The sequence below is a fragment of the Mobula birostris genome, chromosome 25, assembly GCF_030028105.1.
Source record: "Mobula birostris isolate sMobBir1 chromosome 25, sMobBir1.hap1, whole genome shotgun sequence".
Classification (NCBI taxonomy): Eukaryota; Metazoa; Chordata; class Chondrichthyes; order Myliobatiformes; family Myliobatidae; genus Mobula; species Mobula birostris.
The window spans coordinates 47,346,607-47,367,772 of NC_092394.1; the positions used below are offsets into that span (position 1 = coordinate 47,346,607).

Below are 21,166 nucleotides of genomic sequence, written 5' to 3' on the forward strand. Positions count from 1 at the left end.
AATGTGACAGTAAAACCGCTAGAACCCCAAAGAACCGCCTCACTCCCCCCCCACGCACAAATAGCAGCAAAGCAACAATGCTCCCCACCACCACTTACTTCAGCAAAAAAAGTATCAGCTCCCTCCATCCACCAAGCAAGCAACAGAAAAGCCCCCAATAAAGACCATGATCTGTAGTGCAGCAAAAATTCCAGGTGTGGCCTCACCAGTACCCTGTACAGTTGCAGCGTACCCTCCCAGCTCTTAAATTCAATCCCTCTCACAATAAAGGCCAACATTTGCCTTCTTAAGAGCCTGCTGCACCTGCAAACCAACCTTTTGTGATTCATGCACAAGCACTCCCAAGTCCCCCTGCAAAGCAGCATGCTGCAATTTGTTACCATTCACATAATATTCTGCTCTTTCATTTTTCCTTCCATAGTGGATGACCTCACATTTACTAACATTGTCCTCCATCTGCCAGACCCTTGCCCATTCATTTAACTTATCTATAACTCTCTGCACACTCTCCGTATCTTCTGCACAATTTGCTTTTCCACTCAATTTAGTAACATAAGCATTACATTTGGTCCCCTCTTCCAGATGGGTAATGTATATCGTGAGAAGTTGCAGACCCAGCACTGACCCCTGCGGCACACCTCTCACCACTGATTGCCAACCAGAGTAACACCCATGGAGCCCAACTCTCTACTTTCTATAAGTTAACCAATCCTCTATCCATGCTAATGCATCAGCCCCATCTCTATGCATCCTTATCTTATGGATAAGTCTTTTATGTGGCAGCTTAACGAATGCCTTCTGAAAATGCAAGAAAATAACATCCACCTGATCCCCTCTATCCAATGCACTCGTTATATCCTCAAAGAACTCCAGTAAGTTTGTCAAGCAGGACCTGCCTTTGCTGAATCCATGCTGTGTCTGCCTGAAGGATCCATTTCTCCCCAGATGCCTTGTTATTTCTTCTTTAATGACAACTTCAATGGGAGCATGCGATTTGCCGAGTATGGAGCCCCTAAACTGCTGATCAGCTGTTCCCAATATTCCGTTTTCTCCCGTGATGCTTCAGTCAGTGGCACTGACATAGACTCGGATCATCCACAGGGCCATGAACCCTTGAAATCTTGAAGGTGCACTTGTCATCAAGGCCACATCCTTCGGATTTCAAAAGGCAGCCGGTAGAGGGTCCCACCAGCGCAAAGAACCAAATTCTGAGGATAACTGCAGGTCAGGGTCTCCAACAGAACCCCATCCACCCTGAAAAGGAAAAAGAGAGAGACATCAAAGGTTGAAATAAAGCTGTTTCTGCAGATGAGCTCGAAGGAGTTGCCGTTAAGCACCATGGTAGCTCCGCCCTTTCTTATAACCTCAGCCCACCATCTCCATGGTGACCATCAATACTAACAGATTTCCCAGTACTTAGTCTGTAGCCTTCTCTATCTTGCTATTTCAAGTGCTCATTTAGATCCTTGTTGAAGGACTGGATGAAAATAAAGATGAATGAAATGACATTCTCGCTACACCCATCCAGGTATCGTGTTTGCAAAGTACGGAGACTGGTGGAAGCAACAGAGGAAATTTTCAATCTTGACCCTGAAGAACTTTGGGCTCGGAAAGAAGTCCCTCGAATTGCGAATTGTGGAAGAGGCTGAATTTTTAATTCAAGGTTTTGAAAGTGAACAAGGTGGGTGATTCTGAGGAACAACTGCTGTTCTTCGGTCTTGTGCTACGGTTGGTGGTCTGGCACCTTGGTAAAGCCAGTGTGTCACGGAAGGACAGCAGGGCAGAGGCGAGCATCTGCAGTTCGGGTAAATGGTTTATTATTGTCACACTCAGATGGTGGTGTGAGTGTGGAATGAGCTGCCAGCAGAAGTGAAAGATGTAGTTTCAATTGCAACATTTAAGAGACATTTGCAGAGATATACTGATGAGAGGGGTATGGAGGGCAGTGGTCTGATGCAGGTAGGTGGACTAGGTAGAAGGGTTTCTATGGGTTAGATGGGCTGAATGGCCTGTTTGGGGGCTGTAGTACTCTATGGGATGTACTAAGATGCAGTCTAATACTTTGCTTTGCTTGCCATCCATTCATACAGACCATTCCATGATACCAGCACACCAAGCTAGTACAAGGGAAAATACAACAATGCAGAATGCAGTGTTACTGTTACAGAGAGTGCAGTGCAGGTAGGCAATAAGGTAGATTGTGAGGTCCAGAACGGGATAGTCTGTGAGATGAAGAAATTTTCTGATTATATGAGAGGCCCATTCAGTAGACACACAACAGTGAGATAGGGGCTGTCCTGCAGTCTGGAGGTATGTGGTTTCAGGCTTTTAGATCTGCTGCCCAATGGGAGGGAAGAGAAGAGAGAATATAGCTGTCTCCACTCTCATCTACATGGGCATTTCAAAGGGATCGACCATTTCAGCTCATATCATAGTGTTTATGCCAAGGGAAAGAGGGACTTTGGATCCAGTGCTAGCACCCAGGATGGAGGATGTGTTAATGTTTAATCTTCCCTTTAAGGTGTAACAGGCCTCCTGTAGATGAATGAAGCTCTTTCAGATGCTTCATTGGTGTTCAGAAGCAAATAACAACCATTTCTATTGATGTTGCCCTTCTAACAAAGTGATGTAGTTCCAAACTGCTTCATAGAAGAGTACCCAGATCAAAAACACCAAATTAGTCAACAGAGGCACATTTGGCAATGTGACCAAACCCTGGATCAAAGGACTCCAGAGGTTCAGAGCTGGAAATGACCTGGGTGAATGGACACACAGAGAGGGAACTGAAGTATCCCTCCCTTATAGTTAATCTGAATTTTGTCTTTCACTCATAAGGCATCCCCCGAACTCTTGATTCTCCTGTAGCCCAAGTGAATATTGAACTGAGTCAGTGGAAGGTGCAGCTGGTGTTGCAATGAAGAAAATGGTAGAAGTCTCTGGAGATTGGGTAGAAGAACAGTTCCCAGTGAGTTATAGCGCAGGAGAAAGTGGCAGAGATTGCAAAAATTGAAAGAGGTTGAAAGAACTAATTTCTTATCATTTATTCAGATCTCCCTTTTGATCCATATTTCCATTTAACTTATGCGACCTCGAATATCATCTGCTCCATTGTCTTCGGTGAACGCTTTGATTACAGTGATAAGAAGTTCCTTCAACTTTTGCACATGCTTCAAGAAAGCTTTATGTTGGAAGGTGGATTTTGGGGACAGGTAAGGAAGACTGTTCATTCAATAATGCACGAACACTTGTGGACATTGTGGGCTACTGCCATATTAGTCAGCTGCAAGTTTCCATCAGTCTGCAGTAGTGGAGAGAGAAGAACTGAGTCATTAATGCAGGTGGACAACCTGCAGCTGAGCCCACCAGAAGAAACGAGTTATCTGAAACTGTTGTCCTTGATGTTGGGTCCAGAAAGTAGGAACAGGTCTGGATGGAAGTTGATGTGATATTCCTTAAGCTGATGTATCAGTGTTGGAGGCCACAGACAGATTGTTCAGACTGGAAGACTAAACTTATGATTTTTCTCTCACTGACACCACTAACACTGTCTGATTCGCTAGATATTTCCTACTTGCACATGTTCCTTCCTCTGTCTCTCTCCATCCTCGGTGATCAGTTGGCTCCATTGACAGCCAATAAGACCATCAGTTCACAAGTTCACCTTATTCCATTTGCCCGATTGATCCACCTGTATACACATCATTTCTGCAATCTGCAATTTGAAATTAACTTGTTTTCTGTCTTTCGCAATTCTAAGCTCCAGCACAAAGTCTACTTTTCTGTAAGTACCCCGGGCTGCTGAATGTTTCCAGCATTTTCTTTTTTACTTCACATGTCTTGCATCTGCAGGTTTTACTTTGAGTTTTCAAAATTTTGCGGACAAATATCCTGTGAAATATTGTCATGTGGTGAAAGTAGAGCAGATGTCAGGAAGGAATTCCTTCAGGGAAAGACAACAGGGTTAGAAATGGGTATCTGAGTAAAGAGACTCTCAGTCCTTGTACTTGTGCTGCTCACGGCTGAGGGGAATGAAGAAATGCATTACTGTGTCCTGAAGGTGTTGGGGTGGGAAGGATAGTGGTAACACAAATTATTCTGGCGTGATCTTCCCTCAGGTTCAGCTTTCAAAAGATCCCTGCATTACAAGCAGGCGGGCTATCTCCCATCGAAAGAGGAGAACAGGTTGTTTGGCACACATAGAACACTGAGAACAGTATGGCAAAGGAACAGATCCTTTGGCCATGATGTTTGTGCCAAGCATGATGACAAATCTCTTCAGACCTATATCATTCTATTCTCTGCAAATTCATGTGCCTATCTAAAAGCTTTCCTCAGAGGTTCTTTGAGATTGTCATAGCCGGAGTTGTGGGGAGGGGTAGGGGGATGAACTCCACTATCTATTAAATGCTCCCAGTGGCGTGCATCTCAGATAGCCTCTGACAACCAAGTCCAGCTCCTGGTCTTTACATGTGGATTAGTTACTAAGCCTGACAGAATAATTTCTACAGTCAGGAGAAGGGGGCCAATGTAAACTCCTGATGCCTTAAAACCAATCACTCCAGGGGGATGGAGCTTTTCAACTGTGGTTTGCAGCTCATCAAAGAGAAAAAAAACTCTGACCTCAAACCCCTGTGGCCTTGCAACTATATGCACTTATGGGAAAGGCTTTGGGAGTAAACCCTGAGGTAAAATCCCGAGCTGGAGTCCCTAACGCAGTCTTAAGTTGAGGTCAATGTTGACTAGCAACTCCTTTGTTGCTGCTGGTGACAAACTGTTATCGGTCTCTTCCATTCCTTTGGATTCTCCAGCTGCGTGGAGAGGGGGAGTCTGCTGCACGGGTCGCAGCTTGCTAATCGTATCGTACTGAGTTGCCTTGTGTATCGAGACTGTTGTTAGAGAGCTGGGACACAAAATCCATGTTCAACTCCGACCAACGAAGGCCTCATTCAAAAAGCGTCAATGGTTCTCTCATGTCTCCTTCCACCACCACCCACCTCCAACAGTACATTCCAGGCCCCCACCACTCATTGTAATCTAAACATATCCTGCACATCTCCTTTAAACTTTTCCCCCTCTCACCTTGGATATCTGCCCTTCAACATTTTTACCCTGGGAAAACAAACTCACTGTCTTATCTGCTCATAATTTTATAAACTTCAGTCAGTTCTCCTCACAGTCTCTGATGCTCCAGTGAAAGCAGTCCAGGTGGAATCCCGTCCAGATAGTGGGGTGCAGGACAAAATTAGGAAATGATTCTGCCCCAGATAAAGAAAGTACTGCTGCCACTGACATGTGATAGTTACTGTTGTAGGCCTCTTACCCTTCATTACTTACAGAATAGTACAGCACAGTACAGGCCCTTCAGCCCACAATGTTGTGCTGACCCTTAAACCCTGCCTCCCATATAAGCCCCCACCTTAAATGCCTCCATATACCTGTCTAGTAGTCTCTTAAACTTCACTAGTGTATCTGTCTCCACCACTGACTCATGCAGGCAATTCCATGCACCAACCACTCTCTGAGTCAAAAACCTTCCTCTAATATCCCCCTTGAACTTCCCACCCCTTACCTTAAAGCCATGCCCTCTTGTATTGAGCAGTAGTGCCCTGGGGAAGAGGCAACGGTTATCCACTCTGTCTATTCCTCTTATTATCTTGTACGCCTTTATCATGTCTCCTCTCATCCTCCTTCTCTCCAAAGAGTAAAGCCCTAGCTCCCTTAATCTGTAATCATAATGCATACTCTCTGAACCAGGCAGCATCCTGGTAAATCTCCTCTGTACCCTTTCCAATGCTTCCTATAGTGAGGCGACCAGAACTGGACACAGTACACCTAGTGTGGCCCAACCAGAGTTTTATAGAGCTGCATCATTACATCGTGACTCTTAAACACTATCCCTCGACTTATGAAAGCTAATACCGCATAAACTTTCTTAACTACCCTATCCACCTGTGAGGCAACATTCAGGGATCTGTGCACAAGTACCCCGAGATCCCTCTGCTCCACCACACTACCAAGTATCCTGCCATTTACTTTGTACTCTGCCTTGGAGTTTACCTTCCAAAGTGTACCACCTCACACTTCTCTGGGTTGAACTCCATCTGCCACTTCTCAGCCCACTTCTGCATCCTATCGATGTCTCTCTGCAATCTTTGACAATCCTCTACACTATCTACAACACCACCAACCTTTGTGTCGTCTGCAAACTTGCCAACCCACCCTTCTACCCCCACATCCAGGTCCTTAATAAAAATTACGAAAAGTAGAGGTCCCAGAACAGATCCTTGTGGGACACCACTAGTCACAATCCTCCAGCCTGAATGTACTCCCTCCACCACGACCCTCTGCCTTCTGCAGGCAAACCAATTCTGAATCCACCTAGCCAAACTTCCCTGGATCCCATGCCTTCTGACTTTCTGAATAAGCCTACCATGTGGAACCTTGTCAAATGCCTTACTAAAATCCATATAGATCACATCCACTGCACTACCCTCATCTATATGCCTGGTCACCTCCTCAAAGAACTCTATCAGGCTTGTTAAACACGATCTGCCCTTCACAAAGCCTTGCTGACTGTCCCTGATCAGACCATGATTCTCTAAATGCCCAGAGATCCTATCTCTAAGAATCTTTTCCAACAGCTTTCCCACCACAGACGTAAGGCTCACTGGTCTATAATTACCCCGACTATCCCTACTACCTTTTTTGAACAAAGGGACAACATTCGTCTCCCTCCAATCCTCCGGCACCATTCCCGTGGACAACGAGGACATAAAGATCCTGGCCAGAGGCTCAGAAATCTCTTCCCTCGCCTCGTGGAGCAGCCTGGGGAATATTCCGTCAGACCCCGGGGACTTATCCGTCTAATGTATTTTAACAACTCCAACACCTCCTCTCCCTTCATATCAACATGCTTCAAAACATCAAACTCACTCATATTTTCCTCACCGTTATCAAGTTCCCTCTCATTGGTGAATACCGAAGAGAAGTATTCATTGAGGGCCTCGCTCACTTCCACAGCCTCCAGGCACATCTTCCCACCTTTATCTCTAATCGGTCCTACCTTCACTCTTGTCATCCTTTTTCTCTTCAAATAATTGAAGAATGCCTTGGGGTTTTCCTTTACCCTACTCGCCAAGGCCTTCTTATGCCCCCTTCTTGCTCTTCTCAGCCCCTTCTTAAGCTCCTTTCTTGCTACCCGATATTCCTCAATAGACCCATCTGATCCTTGATTCCTAAACCTCATGTATGCTGCCTTCTTCCACCTGACTAAACTTTCCACCTCACTTGTCACCCATGGTTCCTTCACCCTACCATTCTTCATATTCCTCACCAGGACAAATTTATCCCTAATATCCTGGAAGTTAGAGAAGTCTATATAAATAAATAACAGATGGGGTATGAGGGGGAGGTGGGGCTTTAGCAGAAGTTGGAGAAGTCTTCTAATGCCCCACCTCCCTCTCGTACTCCATCCGTTATTTATTTATATACACACATACTTTCTCTCTCTCTCCTTTTTCTCCCTCTGTCCCTCTGACTATACCCCTTGCCCATCCTCTGGGTTTTTCCTCCCCTCCCCATTTTCCTTCTTCCTGTGCCTCCTTTCTCATGATCCTCTCATATCCCTTTTGCCTATCACCTGTCCAGCTCTTGGCTCCATCCCTCCCCCTCCTGTCTTCACTTATCATTTTAGATCTCCCCCTCCCCCTCCCACTTTCAAATCTCTTACTAGCTCTTCCGTCAGTTAGACCTGACGAAGGGACTTGGCCCGAAACGTGGACTGTACGTCTTCCTAGAGATGCTGCCCGGCCTGCTGCATTCACCAGCAACTTTGATGTGTGTTGCTTGAATTTCCAGCATCTGTAGAATTCATCGTGTTTGGGTTTTCCAAATACTCAGATGGATTATTGGATATGGCTTCACCAATCCAGCCCATCTGACCCTGCCTTGGTTCTGTTTTTCTGTCAACGTTGGAATTTCCGTTCTTTATTTTAAGAAAAATCGGAGAACTGAAGAGGATGTATTTAATTTCTAAATCTGTTTCCGTTGCAGTTGGTGAATGCGTTCCCCTTCCTGTATTACCTTCCAGGACCGCAAAACAAAATATTTCAAAATCTGCGCAAAATGGCTCAATTTTTGCAAGAAATAATCACAAGTCATAAGGAATCATGGGATCCAAATTATACCAGGGACTTTATTGATGCTTTCTTAACACAACAGGAGAAGGTAGGTGATGATTACTGAAGCATCCGAGAGGCAGTGCTTTGTGTCCTGGTATTTCCCACTTTTCTCATGTTGTTGGGTCCTTAGTAGGAAATATTACTGCAGCATCCCATACTCAGTACTGGTTTAGGTAGCAAGACCACATCAACTTTCGTCAGATTCTCACTTGTCTAAACTTCGTGGCTGAAAACCCTCAATAAATCCTTCTTGTGAGCTCTCCAGGACTTTCACACCTTTCGCAGGGCCCTACAGTTGCCTCTATGCTCAACTCACCCATTCTGATCAAGATGCCCAACTCTGCTAATCCCAATCCCCTTATTCCTTTCCTTCCCTGTACCTCGCCAAATAATGTTATAATTGCACCTTCCTCTACCATTTCCTCTGGCAGCTTGTTCCATATTCTCACTATCCCTTCCGTGGAAATTCTCTTGCAAATCCTTCCCCTCTCATCTTAAACCAATGTCCCCTAGTTCTATGCTCCTAACTCTGGGGGAAACACTGTGACAATCCACCTCATCAATGCCCCTGATAAACCTCTATAATATCACCCCTCAGCATCCTGTTATCTAGGAAGCCTATCCAATCTCTCCTTGTAGCTCTGACCTTCCTTTCCTAGAAATTCCTGACCAGAACTGAATGTTCATTGACACCTCACCGGAATGTTATACTCTTTAAAGCAGGCTGCCTGACTTCAGCACTATTCCTACAAAATAATCCTTCAGTTCTATACATTAACACTACTTTCCCTGACTGCATTTCAGATGAGGAACACACCGAACACAAGTTTCCTGGAGGACAAGATGATTACGTCATTACTAGGCCTCTTTGCTGCAGGTACAGAGACCACATCCACCACCCTAAACTGGGGCTTGCTCTTCATGGTGTTACATCCAGATGTGCAGTGTAAGTATAACAATGTCTGTGCCAGGCCCTTCACCAGCTGTGCATTGGTGTGAATGGAAGGTGTGGAGAATGAGTGTAACAGTATCGGGAGAGGCTGAAGAATGTTATTAGTAAAACTATTAATTTTCAGGCTAAAGATCTAAGTATTAGCAACAGGATTTGAATCTCTAAGTTAATGAAACCCCTTTGTTAAACACTAACAGTCTGATGTTTCTAGGACTTTGCTATTATTGGATCGGTTGCTGTACCTCCTAACATACAACAGTGACCACATTGCCAAAGTTTCATTTTGTAATAAGACACGTTAGGATTTTTGGGTGGATGAAACATATGAATAAAACATGAGTTCCTCCTTTCAGTCAAAGCTTGAAATTTGTTCTTGTTTGGTTCCTGCAGCTCGGGTTCACGAGGAGATTGACAGAGTGATTGGGAAGGGTAGAAGGCCAAGATTGGAGGACCGGGAGGAAATGCCATTCACGAACGCGGTTATCCATGAAATACAACGCTTAGGAAATATTGTACCAATCTCACTGCCTCATCAAACATACAGAGATACCACGGTCATGGGATACACCATCCCGAAGGTACAATCTGGAGTTAATTTTCATCATTCCCTTTCTGACCTTCAATACTCTGAATGATCTGAAAGCAGTTACCTAAAAATTGCGCTTCAGATGTTTTTGGTGTGCTAAGTGGGAAATAATGTCCACAGGAGTTTTTACAAGCAATTGTGAGGTTATTGTGAAGTACCTGAAAAGTATCTGTGTGTGGTTCACCCAGAACTGTGCAGTAAAATGTGAACTATTTCACAAGGCACACAACGCACTAAGAGGAATGATATCCATGCTGCTATACATCAACCCCAGGAGAATATCAGCCCTCAACGACACTTTCCCAGTAAGCAGACACAACAGCCATACATAGTGACGGGAAGGGTCAGCCGTGTGGGAGAGGTATTTCAGTTTAAGGTCTTTAATCACTGACATATGCTGTGAAATGTGTTGCTTAGTGACAGGACAAGGCATAAACGATACTACAACTTACGAAATATATAACTGCAAAAGAAAATAATGAGGCAACATGAATGCCATATCCCTCTAATCCTATCTGTTCAAGTAACTGGCAAAATGTCTCTCAAATGTCATTCGAGTTCCAGCCTCTGGCAGTTCATTCCAGATACTACAACGGGGTGATAAATGTCCCCTTCAGATCCCCTGAAACCCTCCTCCCTCACCTGTCTTGTCTCCATTTCTCTTTACCATTTACACCTCAGACTACAACTACTGAACAGAGTCTAGTCATCTTCAGAAGTTTTCTGATGACTCTGCCATAGTTGGATGCATCAGCAAGGGAGATGAGGCTGAGTACAGGGCTACAGTAGGAAACTTTGTCACATGGTGTGAGAAGAATTATCTGCAGCTTATTGTGAAAAAGACTAAGGAGCTGCTGGTAGACCTGAGGAGAGCTAAGGTACCGGTGCCCTCTGTTTCCATCCGGGGGTCAGTGTGGACATGGTGGAGGATTACAAATACCTGGGGATATGAATTGACAATAAACTGGACTGGTCAAAGAACACTGAGGCTGTCTACAGGAAGGGTCAGAGCCACCTCTATTTTCTGAGGAGACTGTGGTCCTTTAACATCTGCCGGACGATGCTGAGGATGTTCTACGAGTCTGTGGTGGCCAGTGCGATCATGTTTGCTGTTGTGTGCTGGGGCAGCAGGCTGAGGGTAGCAGACACCAACAGAATCAACAAACTCACTCGTAAGGCCAGTGATGTTGTGGGGATGGAACTGGAGTCTCTGACGGTGGTGTCTGAAAAGAGGATGCTGTCCAAGTTGCATGCCATCTTGGACAATGTCTCCCATCCACTACATAATGTATTGGTTGGGCACAGGAGTACATTCAGCCAGAGACTCATTCCACCGAGATGCAACACAGAGCATCATAGGAAGTCATTCCTGCCTGTGGCCATCAAACTTTACAACTCCTCCCTTGGAGGGTCAGTCACCCTGAGCCAATAGGCTGGTCCTGGGCCTATTTCCTGGCATAATTTACATATTACTATTTAACTATTTATGGTTTTATTACTATTTAATTATTTATGGTGCAACTGTAACAAAAACAAATTTCCCCCAGATCAATAAAGTATGACTATGACTATACAGCAGCTTCACAGGTCACCACATCAGGCTGTTGAGTTGGTAAGGTGGGCAAAGAATGGCAGATGGAATTGAATCCCCATAAATAGACTTTTGGAGAACAAACAAAGGTTTGTTGGACAGATTCCAGTGTTCACTTTCAGTTGGGGAGAGATAAATTTGGAAGTAATCAAGATAATCAAGGAATTTGTACAGGAGATGAGATAAAACCTGGGGTAGATCTGTCACCAATCAAACTGAATGGCAGAGAAGGCTTGAGGGGGTGAGTGACCTACTCCTGCTCCTATTTTCTTGCATTCTTATGTTCAGCGATAAACATTTTTATTCCATATTTTATTCTAGATCTCGCACTTGCTTACCGGAAATCCCATTTTCTCCCACTGGATCATATACAACTTTCTCTTTCCCCAGCTGGTGTACTGATCTCATTTGTCCTACCCTGTATAGTTAGGAGTCCCACTTCTCCTCCAGCCGGTGAGAACAGCAAGAAGAGTTTAAAAGGAGACAGCCTGATAGAGTGGGTGTCAGAGGAGCGGGCGATGGAGTAGGAAGGCTTTGGCTCAATGGGGCTTAGGCAATAACAGTTTGAGGTGAGGTAGATTGCCTGAGCAGAATACAGACAAGAAGTATGTGTGTGAGGCCAGCTTTCTGTGCTCGGTGTCAGATCTGGGAGGTCCAGGAGACGCCCAGCCTCCCGGACACCACATCTGCACCCAGGAGAAGCAACAGTGGCTGCGCCTCTGGCACAAAGTCTGGCGTTGTGGCTCAGAAGAGTAAGAAAATGAAAAGGATGGCAGCAGTGATAGGGGACTCTATAGTTAAGAGATCAGGCAGGCGATTCTGTGGACACAGGAAAGAAACACCAGAGTCCGGGATGTTTCTAATTGTGTCCAAGGTATCGTGAAGTGGGAAGGAGAACAGCCAGAGGTCGTGGTACAGATTGGTACAAACAACATAGGCAGGAAAATGGAGGAGGTCCTGAAAGCAGATGACAGGGAGTTAGGAAGGAAGTTGAGAAGCAGGACCACACGGTAGTCATCTCAGGATTACTGCCTGTGCCAATTGACAGTGAGTATAGGAATAGACTGAAGTGGAGGATAGATGCATGGCTGAGGGATTGGAGCAGGGGGCAGGGATACAGATTTCTGAATAATTGGGACCCCTTTTGGGGCAGGAGTGACCTGTACAAAAAGGATGGGTTGAACTTGAATCCCAGGGGGACCAATAACCTTGCAGGGAGATTTGCTAAGGCTATTGGGGAGAGTTTAAACTAGGATTGCTGGGGGAGTGGGGGTGGTGGGAACAAACTGAAGAGATGGAGGAAGAGGCGGTTGGCTCACAAATAGAGAAAGCTTGGAGACAGTGCAAGAGAGAGGATAGACAGGTGATAGAGAAGGGACGCTCTCAGATCGCTGGTTTGAGATGTGTATTTTAATGCAAGGAGTACTATGAACAAAGCGGATGAGCTTAGAGCATGGATCAGTACTTGGAGCTATGATGGTGTGGCCATTACAGAGACTTGGATGGTGCAGGGGCAGGAATGGTTGCTTTGAGTGCCAGGCTTTAGATGTTTCAGGAAGAACAGGGAAGGAGGCCAATGAGATGGGGTTTGGTACTGTTGATCAGAGATAGTGACACGGCCGTAGAAAAGGAGGAAGACATGGAGGGATTGTCTACTGAGTCTCCGTTGGTGCAAGTTAGGAACAGGAAGGGGTCGATAACTCTACTGGGTGTTTTTTATACACCACCCGATAGTAACAGGGAAATCGAGGAGCAGATAAGGAGACAGATCCTGGAAAGGTGTGATAATAACAGGGTTGTCGTGGTGGGAGATTTTAATTTCTCAAATATCGATCGGCGTGTTCCTAAAGCAAGGAGATTAGATGGGGTGGAGTTTGTTAGGTGCATTCAAGAAGGTTTCTTGACACAATATGTAGATAAGCCTACAAGAGGAGAGGCTGTACTTGATCTGGTATTAGGAAATGAACCTGGTCAGGAGTCAGATCTCTCAGTGGGAGAGCATTTTGGAGATAGTGATCACAATTCTATCTCCTTTACTATAGCGTTGGAGAGGGATAGAAACAGACAATTTAGGAAAATGTTTAATTGGAGTAAGGGGAACTATGAGGCTGTCAGGCAGGAACTTGGAAGCATAAATTGGAAACAGATGTTCTCAGGGAAATGTATGGCAGAAATGTGGCAAATGTTCAGGGGATATTTGTGTGGAGTTCTGCATAGGTACGTTCCAATGAGACAGGGAAAGTATGGTAGGGTACAGGGACCATGGTCTACAAAGGCTGTTGTAAATTTAGTCAAGAAGAAAAGAAGAGCTTATGAAAGGTTCAAAAAGCTAGGTAATGATAGAGAGCTAGAAGATTATAAGGCAAGCAGGAAGGAGCTCAGGAAAGAAATTAGGAGAGCCAGAAGGGGCCATGTGAAGGCCTTGACAGGCAGGATTAAGGAAAACCTCAAGGCATTCCACAAGTATGTTAAGAGCAAGTGGATGAGACGTGAGAGAATTGGACCAACCGAGTACGACTGTGGAAAAGTGTGTATGGAACTGGAGGAGATAGCAGAGGTATTTAATGAATACTTTGCTTCAGCATTCACTACAGGAAAGGATCTTGGCGATTGTAGGGATGATTTGCAGTGGACTGAAAAGCTTGAGAATGTAGATATTAAGAAAGAGGATGTGCAGGAGCTTTTGGAAAGCATCAAGTTGGATAAATCACTGGGACCGGATGAGATGTACCCAGGCTACTGTGGGAGGTGACAGAGGAGATTGCTGAGCCTCTGGCAATGACCTTTGCATCATCAATGGGAATGGGAGAGGTTCCAGAGGATTGGAGGGTTGCGGATGTTGTTCCCTTATTCAAGAAAGGAAGTAGAGTTAATTATAGACCATTGAATCTTACTTCAGTGGTTGGTAAGTTGATGGAGAAGATCCTGAGAGGCAGGATTTATGAACATTTGGAGAGGCATAATATGATTAGGAATAGTTAGCATGTCTTTGTGAAAGGCAGGTCATGCCTTATGAGCCCGATTAAATTTTTTGAGGATGTGACTAAACACATTGATGAAGGTAGAACAGTAGATGTAGTGTATATGGATTTCAGCAAGGTATTTGACAAGGTACCCTATGCAAGGCCTATTGAGAAAGTAAGGAGGCATGGGATCCAAGGGGCAATTGCTTTGTGGATTCAGAACTTGTTTGCCCACAGAAGGCAAAGAGTGGTTGTTGAAGGGTCGTATTCTGCATGGAGGTCGGTCACCAGTGGTGTGCCTCCGGGATCTGTTCTGGAACCCCTACTTTTCGTGATTTTTATAAATGACCTGGATGAAGTAGTGCAGGGATGGGTTAGTAAATTTGCTGTGACACAAAGGTTGGAGGTGTTGTGGATAGTGTGGAGGGCTGTCAGAGATTACAGCGGGTCATTGATAAGATGCAAAAATCGGCTGAGAAGTGGCAGATGGAGTTCAATCCAGATAAGTGTGAGGTGGTTCATTTTGGTAGGTCAGATGTGATGACAGAATATAGTATTAATGGTAAGACCCGTGGCAATATGGAGGATCAGAGTGATCTTGTGGTCTGAGTCAATAGGACACTCAAAGCTGCTGTGCAGGTTGACTCTGTGGTTAAGAAAGCATATGGAGCATTGACATTCATCAATCGTGGGATTGAGTTTAGGAGCCGAGAGGTAATGTTGCAGCTATATAGGACTATGGTCAGACCACACTTGGAGTACTGTAGTCACTTCTGGTCTCCTCACCATAGGACGGATGTGGAAACCATAGAAAGGGTGCCGAGGAGATTTACAAGGATTCTGCCTGGATTGGGGAGCATGCCTTATGAGAATAGGTTGAATGAACTAGGCCCTTTTTCCTTCGAGTGACAGAGGATGAGAGGTGACCTGATAGAAGTGTATAAGATGATGAGAGGCATTGAGTGAAGATTGCTTTATTCACTTTGAGCCCACAAACCTCTCAAAGCATTACTAAGCACCCTAAGTTTGTGGTAGCAGTGAAGGTGAAGTGTATTGCAGAATTAGATTGACTATCTTCTGTCTATAATGACTTACAATCATTGGGCTACAAGCCGTAGCTCTCAGTCCAAAGACCACAATATAATTCACTTCATTGCTCTGTGGGTCTGTTACTAATATTTCCCTAATGTATCTCTTTGATTAATATTTAGGGAACAATGATCATTCCAAACATTTCCTCTGCCTTGCTTGATGAAGATATTTGGTTGACTCCACATCAGTTTAATCCAGGACATTTCCTTGATTCCGATGGAAAGTTTGTGAAACCAGAAGCCTTCATCCCATTCTCAGCAGGTAATGTAGGGTTTGTGGATCATTAAATGTACCAAAGTTTAGAGCTGTGGTTGTGGATATCCAACCTTCATCTCCCGTGCTCTGGTGAAGGATGCTGCTGGCTGATTCCTGCATTTGTAGCGTACGCTTCATTAACTTCAAAATTTAAGTTAACTCCCAAAACCCTATCCCACCATTCCAGCTCTGAAAGAGAACTTCCTGAATTAACTAATTACAATGAATAGAATAAACATTTGTTTAACTTCGATAAAGTCTGGAAGTGTACTACCTCTCTAAGAGATGAGATGGTTGGATAAGGCAAATTATATTAGGACTTCGAGACTATATAGGTCGTCACTGTTGTTCAGTGTGACCCTGCAGTGATTCTCAGTCTTTTTTCTGTGGTACTAACCTCTCTTGCCCTTCACCCTACAGGTCATCGTGTGTGTCTGGGGGAGCAGCTGGCGAAGACGGAGCTCTTCATCTTCTTCACGTCCATTCTCCAAAGATTCACGTTGTTTCTCCCGGAAAATGAGGCAAGACCAAGCTACAAGGAAGCTCAGTTTGGAATTACCCTCTGCCCACTGCCCTATCGGCTCTGTGCTAAAGCCAGATAGGGATAGGTATTCACCATCTGGGCTCAGGAGGCTCTTTGCTTTTTGGCTTTTTGAATAGATATAATGTATTTGGTAGTTGTTTTTATCGACCTTTATATATACTTTCTTGTACTCTGTATTCTTTTATGTAGAAACTAATACAAATATTGAAAAGAAGATATTTATTATTCATCTTTAACTAGTACTGATTTACCGGTCTTCTTGAGAAACAATCCTGTCCAAGGTTAGGAAACCTATCATTGAATGAATTGGGACTATGACCCAATCAGAAGAAACAATACTTATTTATGGATACAGCATGGAGTAGGCCTTTCCAGCCGTTCAATCCACAGCAACCCGCAGCAAACCCAATTATCCCCAACCTAACCACATTTACAATAACCCATTACCCTACCCAACAGGATATGTCTTTGGATCTGGTGAAAACTCACACTTTCCACGGGGGAGCACATACAGCGATTCCTTACAGAAAGGGGCCAGAAATCAGGTCCAGACTCCAGAACATCCCAAGCTGTAATGGTATCGTGCTGACCACTTCAATACCATGTTTCCCTGTTGTTGTCTGTGTTAAACTGAGGCTCCTACAGTCCGACCTGATCAATGTAGTTGTGAAATTATCAAATGTGGATGTGGGCATCACTAGACGACAGGCAAGAAAAACACCGACATAAATATTAGAAGGCAGCGAAGGAGTGAGGGTACAAACATGAAAATGTATCGACGTTCCTCATCCTGGATCTGAGAGGGATCTCTTCGCAGACCCGTCTTTCATCGACAGACAACTTTTTCATCTGCAACTCATCTAGTTTGTGAAGAATTATGCTTATGTTTGGAAAACCTTTATAGATCCATAATCTCTGTTACAATTACTCCTCAAAATAAATGTGTTCTGCTGTTTAATCTTTTTTGTAGCTGAAATCATGTCTTCATTAGTTGGAGGGGGGAATCTCATCACTCAAATGAGTAATTAGTGACAGCTGAACTCCTCCAGAAAAGAAATAAAGTAGTTAATTATTCTTTGCATTATAGAATGATACAGTATAATCTCCCTGACATGAGGGTGCTGATTGACTTCTATGAGACCTAAGGTCTTGACTTCAGAATGGGCACACGCATTATCATCACAAGATATAATTTATGCAGAAGAAACAGGGAGGGATACTCTTTAACTAGAAAGTAAAGAAGGTAGTCATTATTTATTTAAGTGTGAAATCCTTACTGATGCACAGTATTCCAAACGTACTTTCATGGTTATGTTTCGGGTGGTGCTCCAGAGCAAGACCCCACAGCTTCTAGCAACCAAACTCTGCTTCAACAGGAACCATCTACAAAGATTTGATGGAAAAAAAACACTCTGAAGATGGTCCTACTTTCAGCTAATGGTGAAGCAGGATTTGCGTTTGTTGAGTGTTCTGAGCAGCCATTATACTTTATAATTTATACTTTATTGTCAGCAAACAATTAGTACTAGAACGCATAATCATCACAGCGATATTTGAATCTGCACTTCACACTCCCTGGATTACAAATATTAAAAATATTAAAAGTAGTTAAAATTAGTAAATATTAAAAATTTAAATTATAAATCATAAATAGAAAATAGAAAAATGGGAAATAAGGTAGTGCAAAAAAACCAAGAGGCAGGTCTGGATATTTGGAGGGTACGGCCCAGATCTGGGTCAGGATCCATTCAGCAGTCTTATCACAGTTGGAAAGAAGCTGTTCCCAAATCTGGCCGTACGAGTCTTCAAGCTCCTGAACGTTCTCCGGAGGGATGAGGGACAAAACGTCTGTTGGCTTGGTGGGTCATGTCCTTGATTATCCTGACAGCACTTCTCCGACAGCGTGCGGTGTAAAGCTAAATATCTTGAGATAGCCACGAAAGCACTGATAACGTTGTTTCCATTTCCAACATCATATCGCTGTGAAGCGGAGTTTTCTGCAATGAATGCAACGAAAACTAAATTGTGGAATAGACTGGACATAAGGAACCCCCTTTGACTATCGCTGTCTCCCCTCACCCCTCGATGGGAGTGTCTTGTTGCACTGATTCAGCGACATTGGTGTGTTGCAATGATTTTATATGTTCATATGGGGAAAATATGCGCTTTGTGTTTAATATCCAAACGTTACTTAAGAAGTTATGATGCTATTGACTTATCACCTATATTCCGGTCGTGATTAACACCCACCAACCCGGTCGGCCAGTCCGCAAGAATAATGTCAATATTAAACCGGTCTGCGGTGCAAAAAATGTTGGGGACCCCTGCTAAGTAGACCTATCAGTTTTCTCTGTGGGCGGGCTTTACAGTCGACCTCAAAAATAATGACAGTGTTGCTCGCTGCACTGTTTGCAACAGTGACTTTTCTATTGCCCATGGTGGGTTAAAATGTAAAAGACATGTTGAGGTGAGTTTAACAGGTGTCATTACAGCATAGCTAACGTTACTTAAACTAACTGGCTAGCTGCTAAGGAGCTACTCTATTGATATCCTATGTGATGAGGCCAAACTCCCTGTAGACTTGCTTAAAGTTGTAGTAGTATAAACATGATAATATAAGTACATATTTTAATGTCACATTTGCTGCATATACCCAACTTGGTTTACAGATTAGACAAAATCACTAAACAAAGTATTACATACACCCTTGGATGTCGACGGGCGGGGGGGGGGGAGTGCTACCTCCCTGAAATGAGTTTTTGCAGGGTGGGATGTCTGGGAGAGCCAGGTCTCGGTGAAACAGAATACACAGCAGTTCTGCATCTCCCTGAGTAGGTGAGTCTCCCTTTAAGATCATCCACCTTGTCCTCTATGGCTTGCACATTAGCTAGCAGGATGCTGGGCATTGGGATCCTGAAGCCCCTCAGCTTCAATCTGTCCAGCAGCCCAGCTCTTCTCCCGCGCTTCCTCGGTAAACAGTGCATCTTTCCAGGCTTCCATCGATGCACTGTGTTGTCAGCGCTTTGATGTTGGTCGACGCCTCCCGCGGGGAATCGCGTCGTCCGTGCGCTCCGGGTGGCGCCGATTAACGGGGGAGGCTCCGCTGCCATTTCCAGCTGCCGGGGGCCCGGGCTGTCGATTGGGTCGGGCCCCGAAGCCGACACCTATTCCCGGATGGCCGGGATCCTTGCTGAAACAAACCCTTAAGCCGAGTCACGGTTGCGGAGGCCTCCGCTCCAGTCGAGCCGCGGGCTCGATTTCCGAGGTCGGCGGCGGAGGCCTCGCTTCCGGCAGCTGTGGATGGCCACCAACGGGGCTTTACAGTGGTCGCTCCGGGGAAGCGTCTGGGGCACCTTGCGGTCTCCGCCGTCACTTCTGTGTGGCCGTCTGCTCCGGAGAGGTGCTGGTCGGAATGGGCCGTGTCTCCAAGCGCTCCGGCACGGTAGCAGGCCGCGGGTCTGCGGGAACGTGGTGCGCCTCGTTGGTCGGGTCCATTTGCGCTCCGGAGTTTAGGAAGCAGTTCTGGCGCGGTGGTTTCCAGCTCGGTCAGTACCTTCGCCAGGGTGTTGCTAATCTTTATCTTTCTAAATTGGAGGTTTATAAGGGCTTCTCGGGTATAGGATAGTGGAGAGGGCATTTCTCTCGGGAGAGCACACGCGAAGTCGCCAGTTACCGGTGCCATCATTAGCTAGATCATTCGTTCTAGTTGCTATGCATCAGGATTTTCTAAAAGTTAGCTTGCAGGATGAGTTGGTAGTAAGGTAAGCAAATGCAATGTTAGCATTCACTTCAAGAGGACTAGAATGTAAAAACATTCGTGTATTGGTGTATCCACACTTGGAGTACTGTGAGCAGTTTTGCACCCCTTATCTAAGAAAGGATATGCTGGCATAGAGTGAGTCTAGAGGATGTTCAGAAGAATAATGTCAGGGTTGAAAGGATTAACATATTACAAAAGTTTATGATTCTGGGCCTCTACCTATTGGAGTTTTTATGAGAATGAGAAGGGCATCTCATTTTAAACCTACTAAATATTGAAAGGAGCAGATAGGTTGGACACGCAGGGAAGTCAACAGTGGAAAAATCTAGGACCAGAGGACAAGGCCTCAGAATAGAAGGACATCCCATTGCAACAGAGATGAGGAGAATTTTTTAGCCAGAGGGTGGTGAATCTGTGGAATTCCGTGTCATAGAGAAATGAGGAGATCTAATCGAATATTGAAAGGCCGACATAGAATTGATATTGAGAGGATCTCTCCAATAGTGGTGGAGTCTAGAACCAGTGGGCACAGGCACGTAGTACAAGGACATCCCCTTAGAAAAGAGATGAGGAGGAATCTAGCCAGAATTCATTGCTGCAGACAACTGTATACAGCAAGTCATTTGACGTATTTAAAGCAAAGGTTGATAGGTTCTTGATTAGTAAGGAGGTGAATGGTTACAGGGGAAAGGCAGGGAAATGAGGTTGAGAGGGACAATAAGTCAGCCATAATCAAGTGGTGGAGAAAACTTGATGGCCTGAATAGCCTAATTCTGCTCCTATCCCTTAATGTCATAGGTAGGGTGAAGCTGGTTCCATGCCCAATGACTTGGCTTGCCCCATCACCAACTTCACCACTTCAGAGAAGTCAGTGGGCACGTTCTTCAATCATGCTTTGGATCTGCCAAACCATGTGGTTTCCTCTGTAAGTAATCGCTTCAGAATTACCGAGTAGTTCCTAGACAATTATTCTGTCAGTGTATTCATTCATCAACTGATTTTTAACTTACAGCAATCAAGCAGAACAAACTTTACCAGAAAGCTGATCAAATTCTTTTAGCATATTGTTTAGTTTGGACCAATCGTTCTGAATATCGTGTTAATTTGCATATTCTGTTATATAGCTGAATGATGGCCTAATTATATAATGGATTGTTGTTACCTTAAATATTGGTTTCCAAACTTGTTTGAAGATCTAAAATGAAGGATGTGTAAAGCTAATCCGTCAGAGTCTGAACCTGAA

The 21,166-nt window shown here is 44.6% G+C and overlaps 1 protein-coding gene across 1 annotated transcript in view; it reads left to right on the forward strand.

Annotated features, from left to right (window-relative positions):
* Positions 1 to 17,112, forward strand: part of LOC140187896 (cytochrome P450 2D26-like) — a 32,833-nt gene extending 15,721 nt beyond the window's left edge. The window contains exons 3-9 of the mRNA XM_072243728.1: positions 1,529 to 1,681; positions 3,049 to 3,209; positions 8,053 to 8,226; positions 8,985 to 9,126; positions 9,523 to 9,710; positions 15,484 to 15,625; positions 16,040 to 17,112. Of these exons, the coding sequence (XP_072099829.1) occupies positions 1,529 to 1,681; positions 3,049 to 3,209; positions 8,053 to 8,226; positions 8,985 to 9,126; positions 9,523 to 9,710; positions 15,484 to 15,625; positions 16,040 to 16,221 (1,142 nt within the window). The 3' untranslated portion in view covers positions 16,222 to 17,112. The remainder of the gene's footprint in view (positions 1 to 1,528; positions 1,682 to 3,048; positions 3,210 to 8,052; positions 8,227 to 8,984; positions 9,127 to 9,522; positions 9,711 to 15,483; positions 15,626 to 16,039) is intronic.
* The last annotated feature ends 4,054 nt before the right edge of the window (positions 17,113 to 21,166 follow it).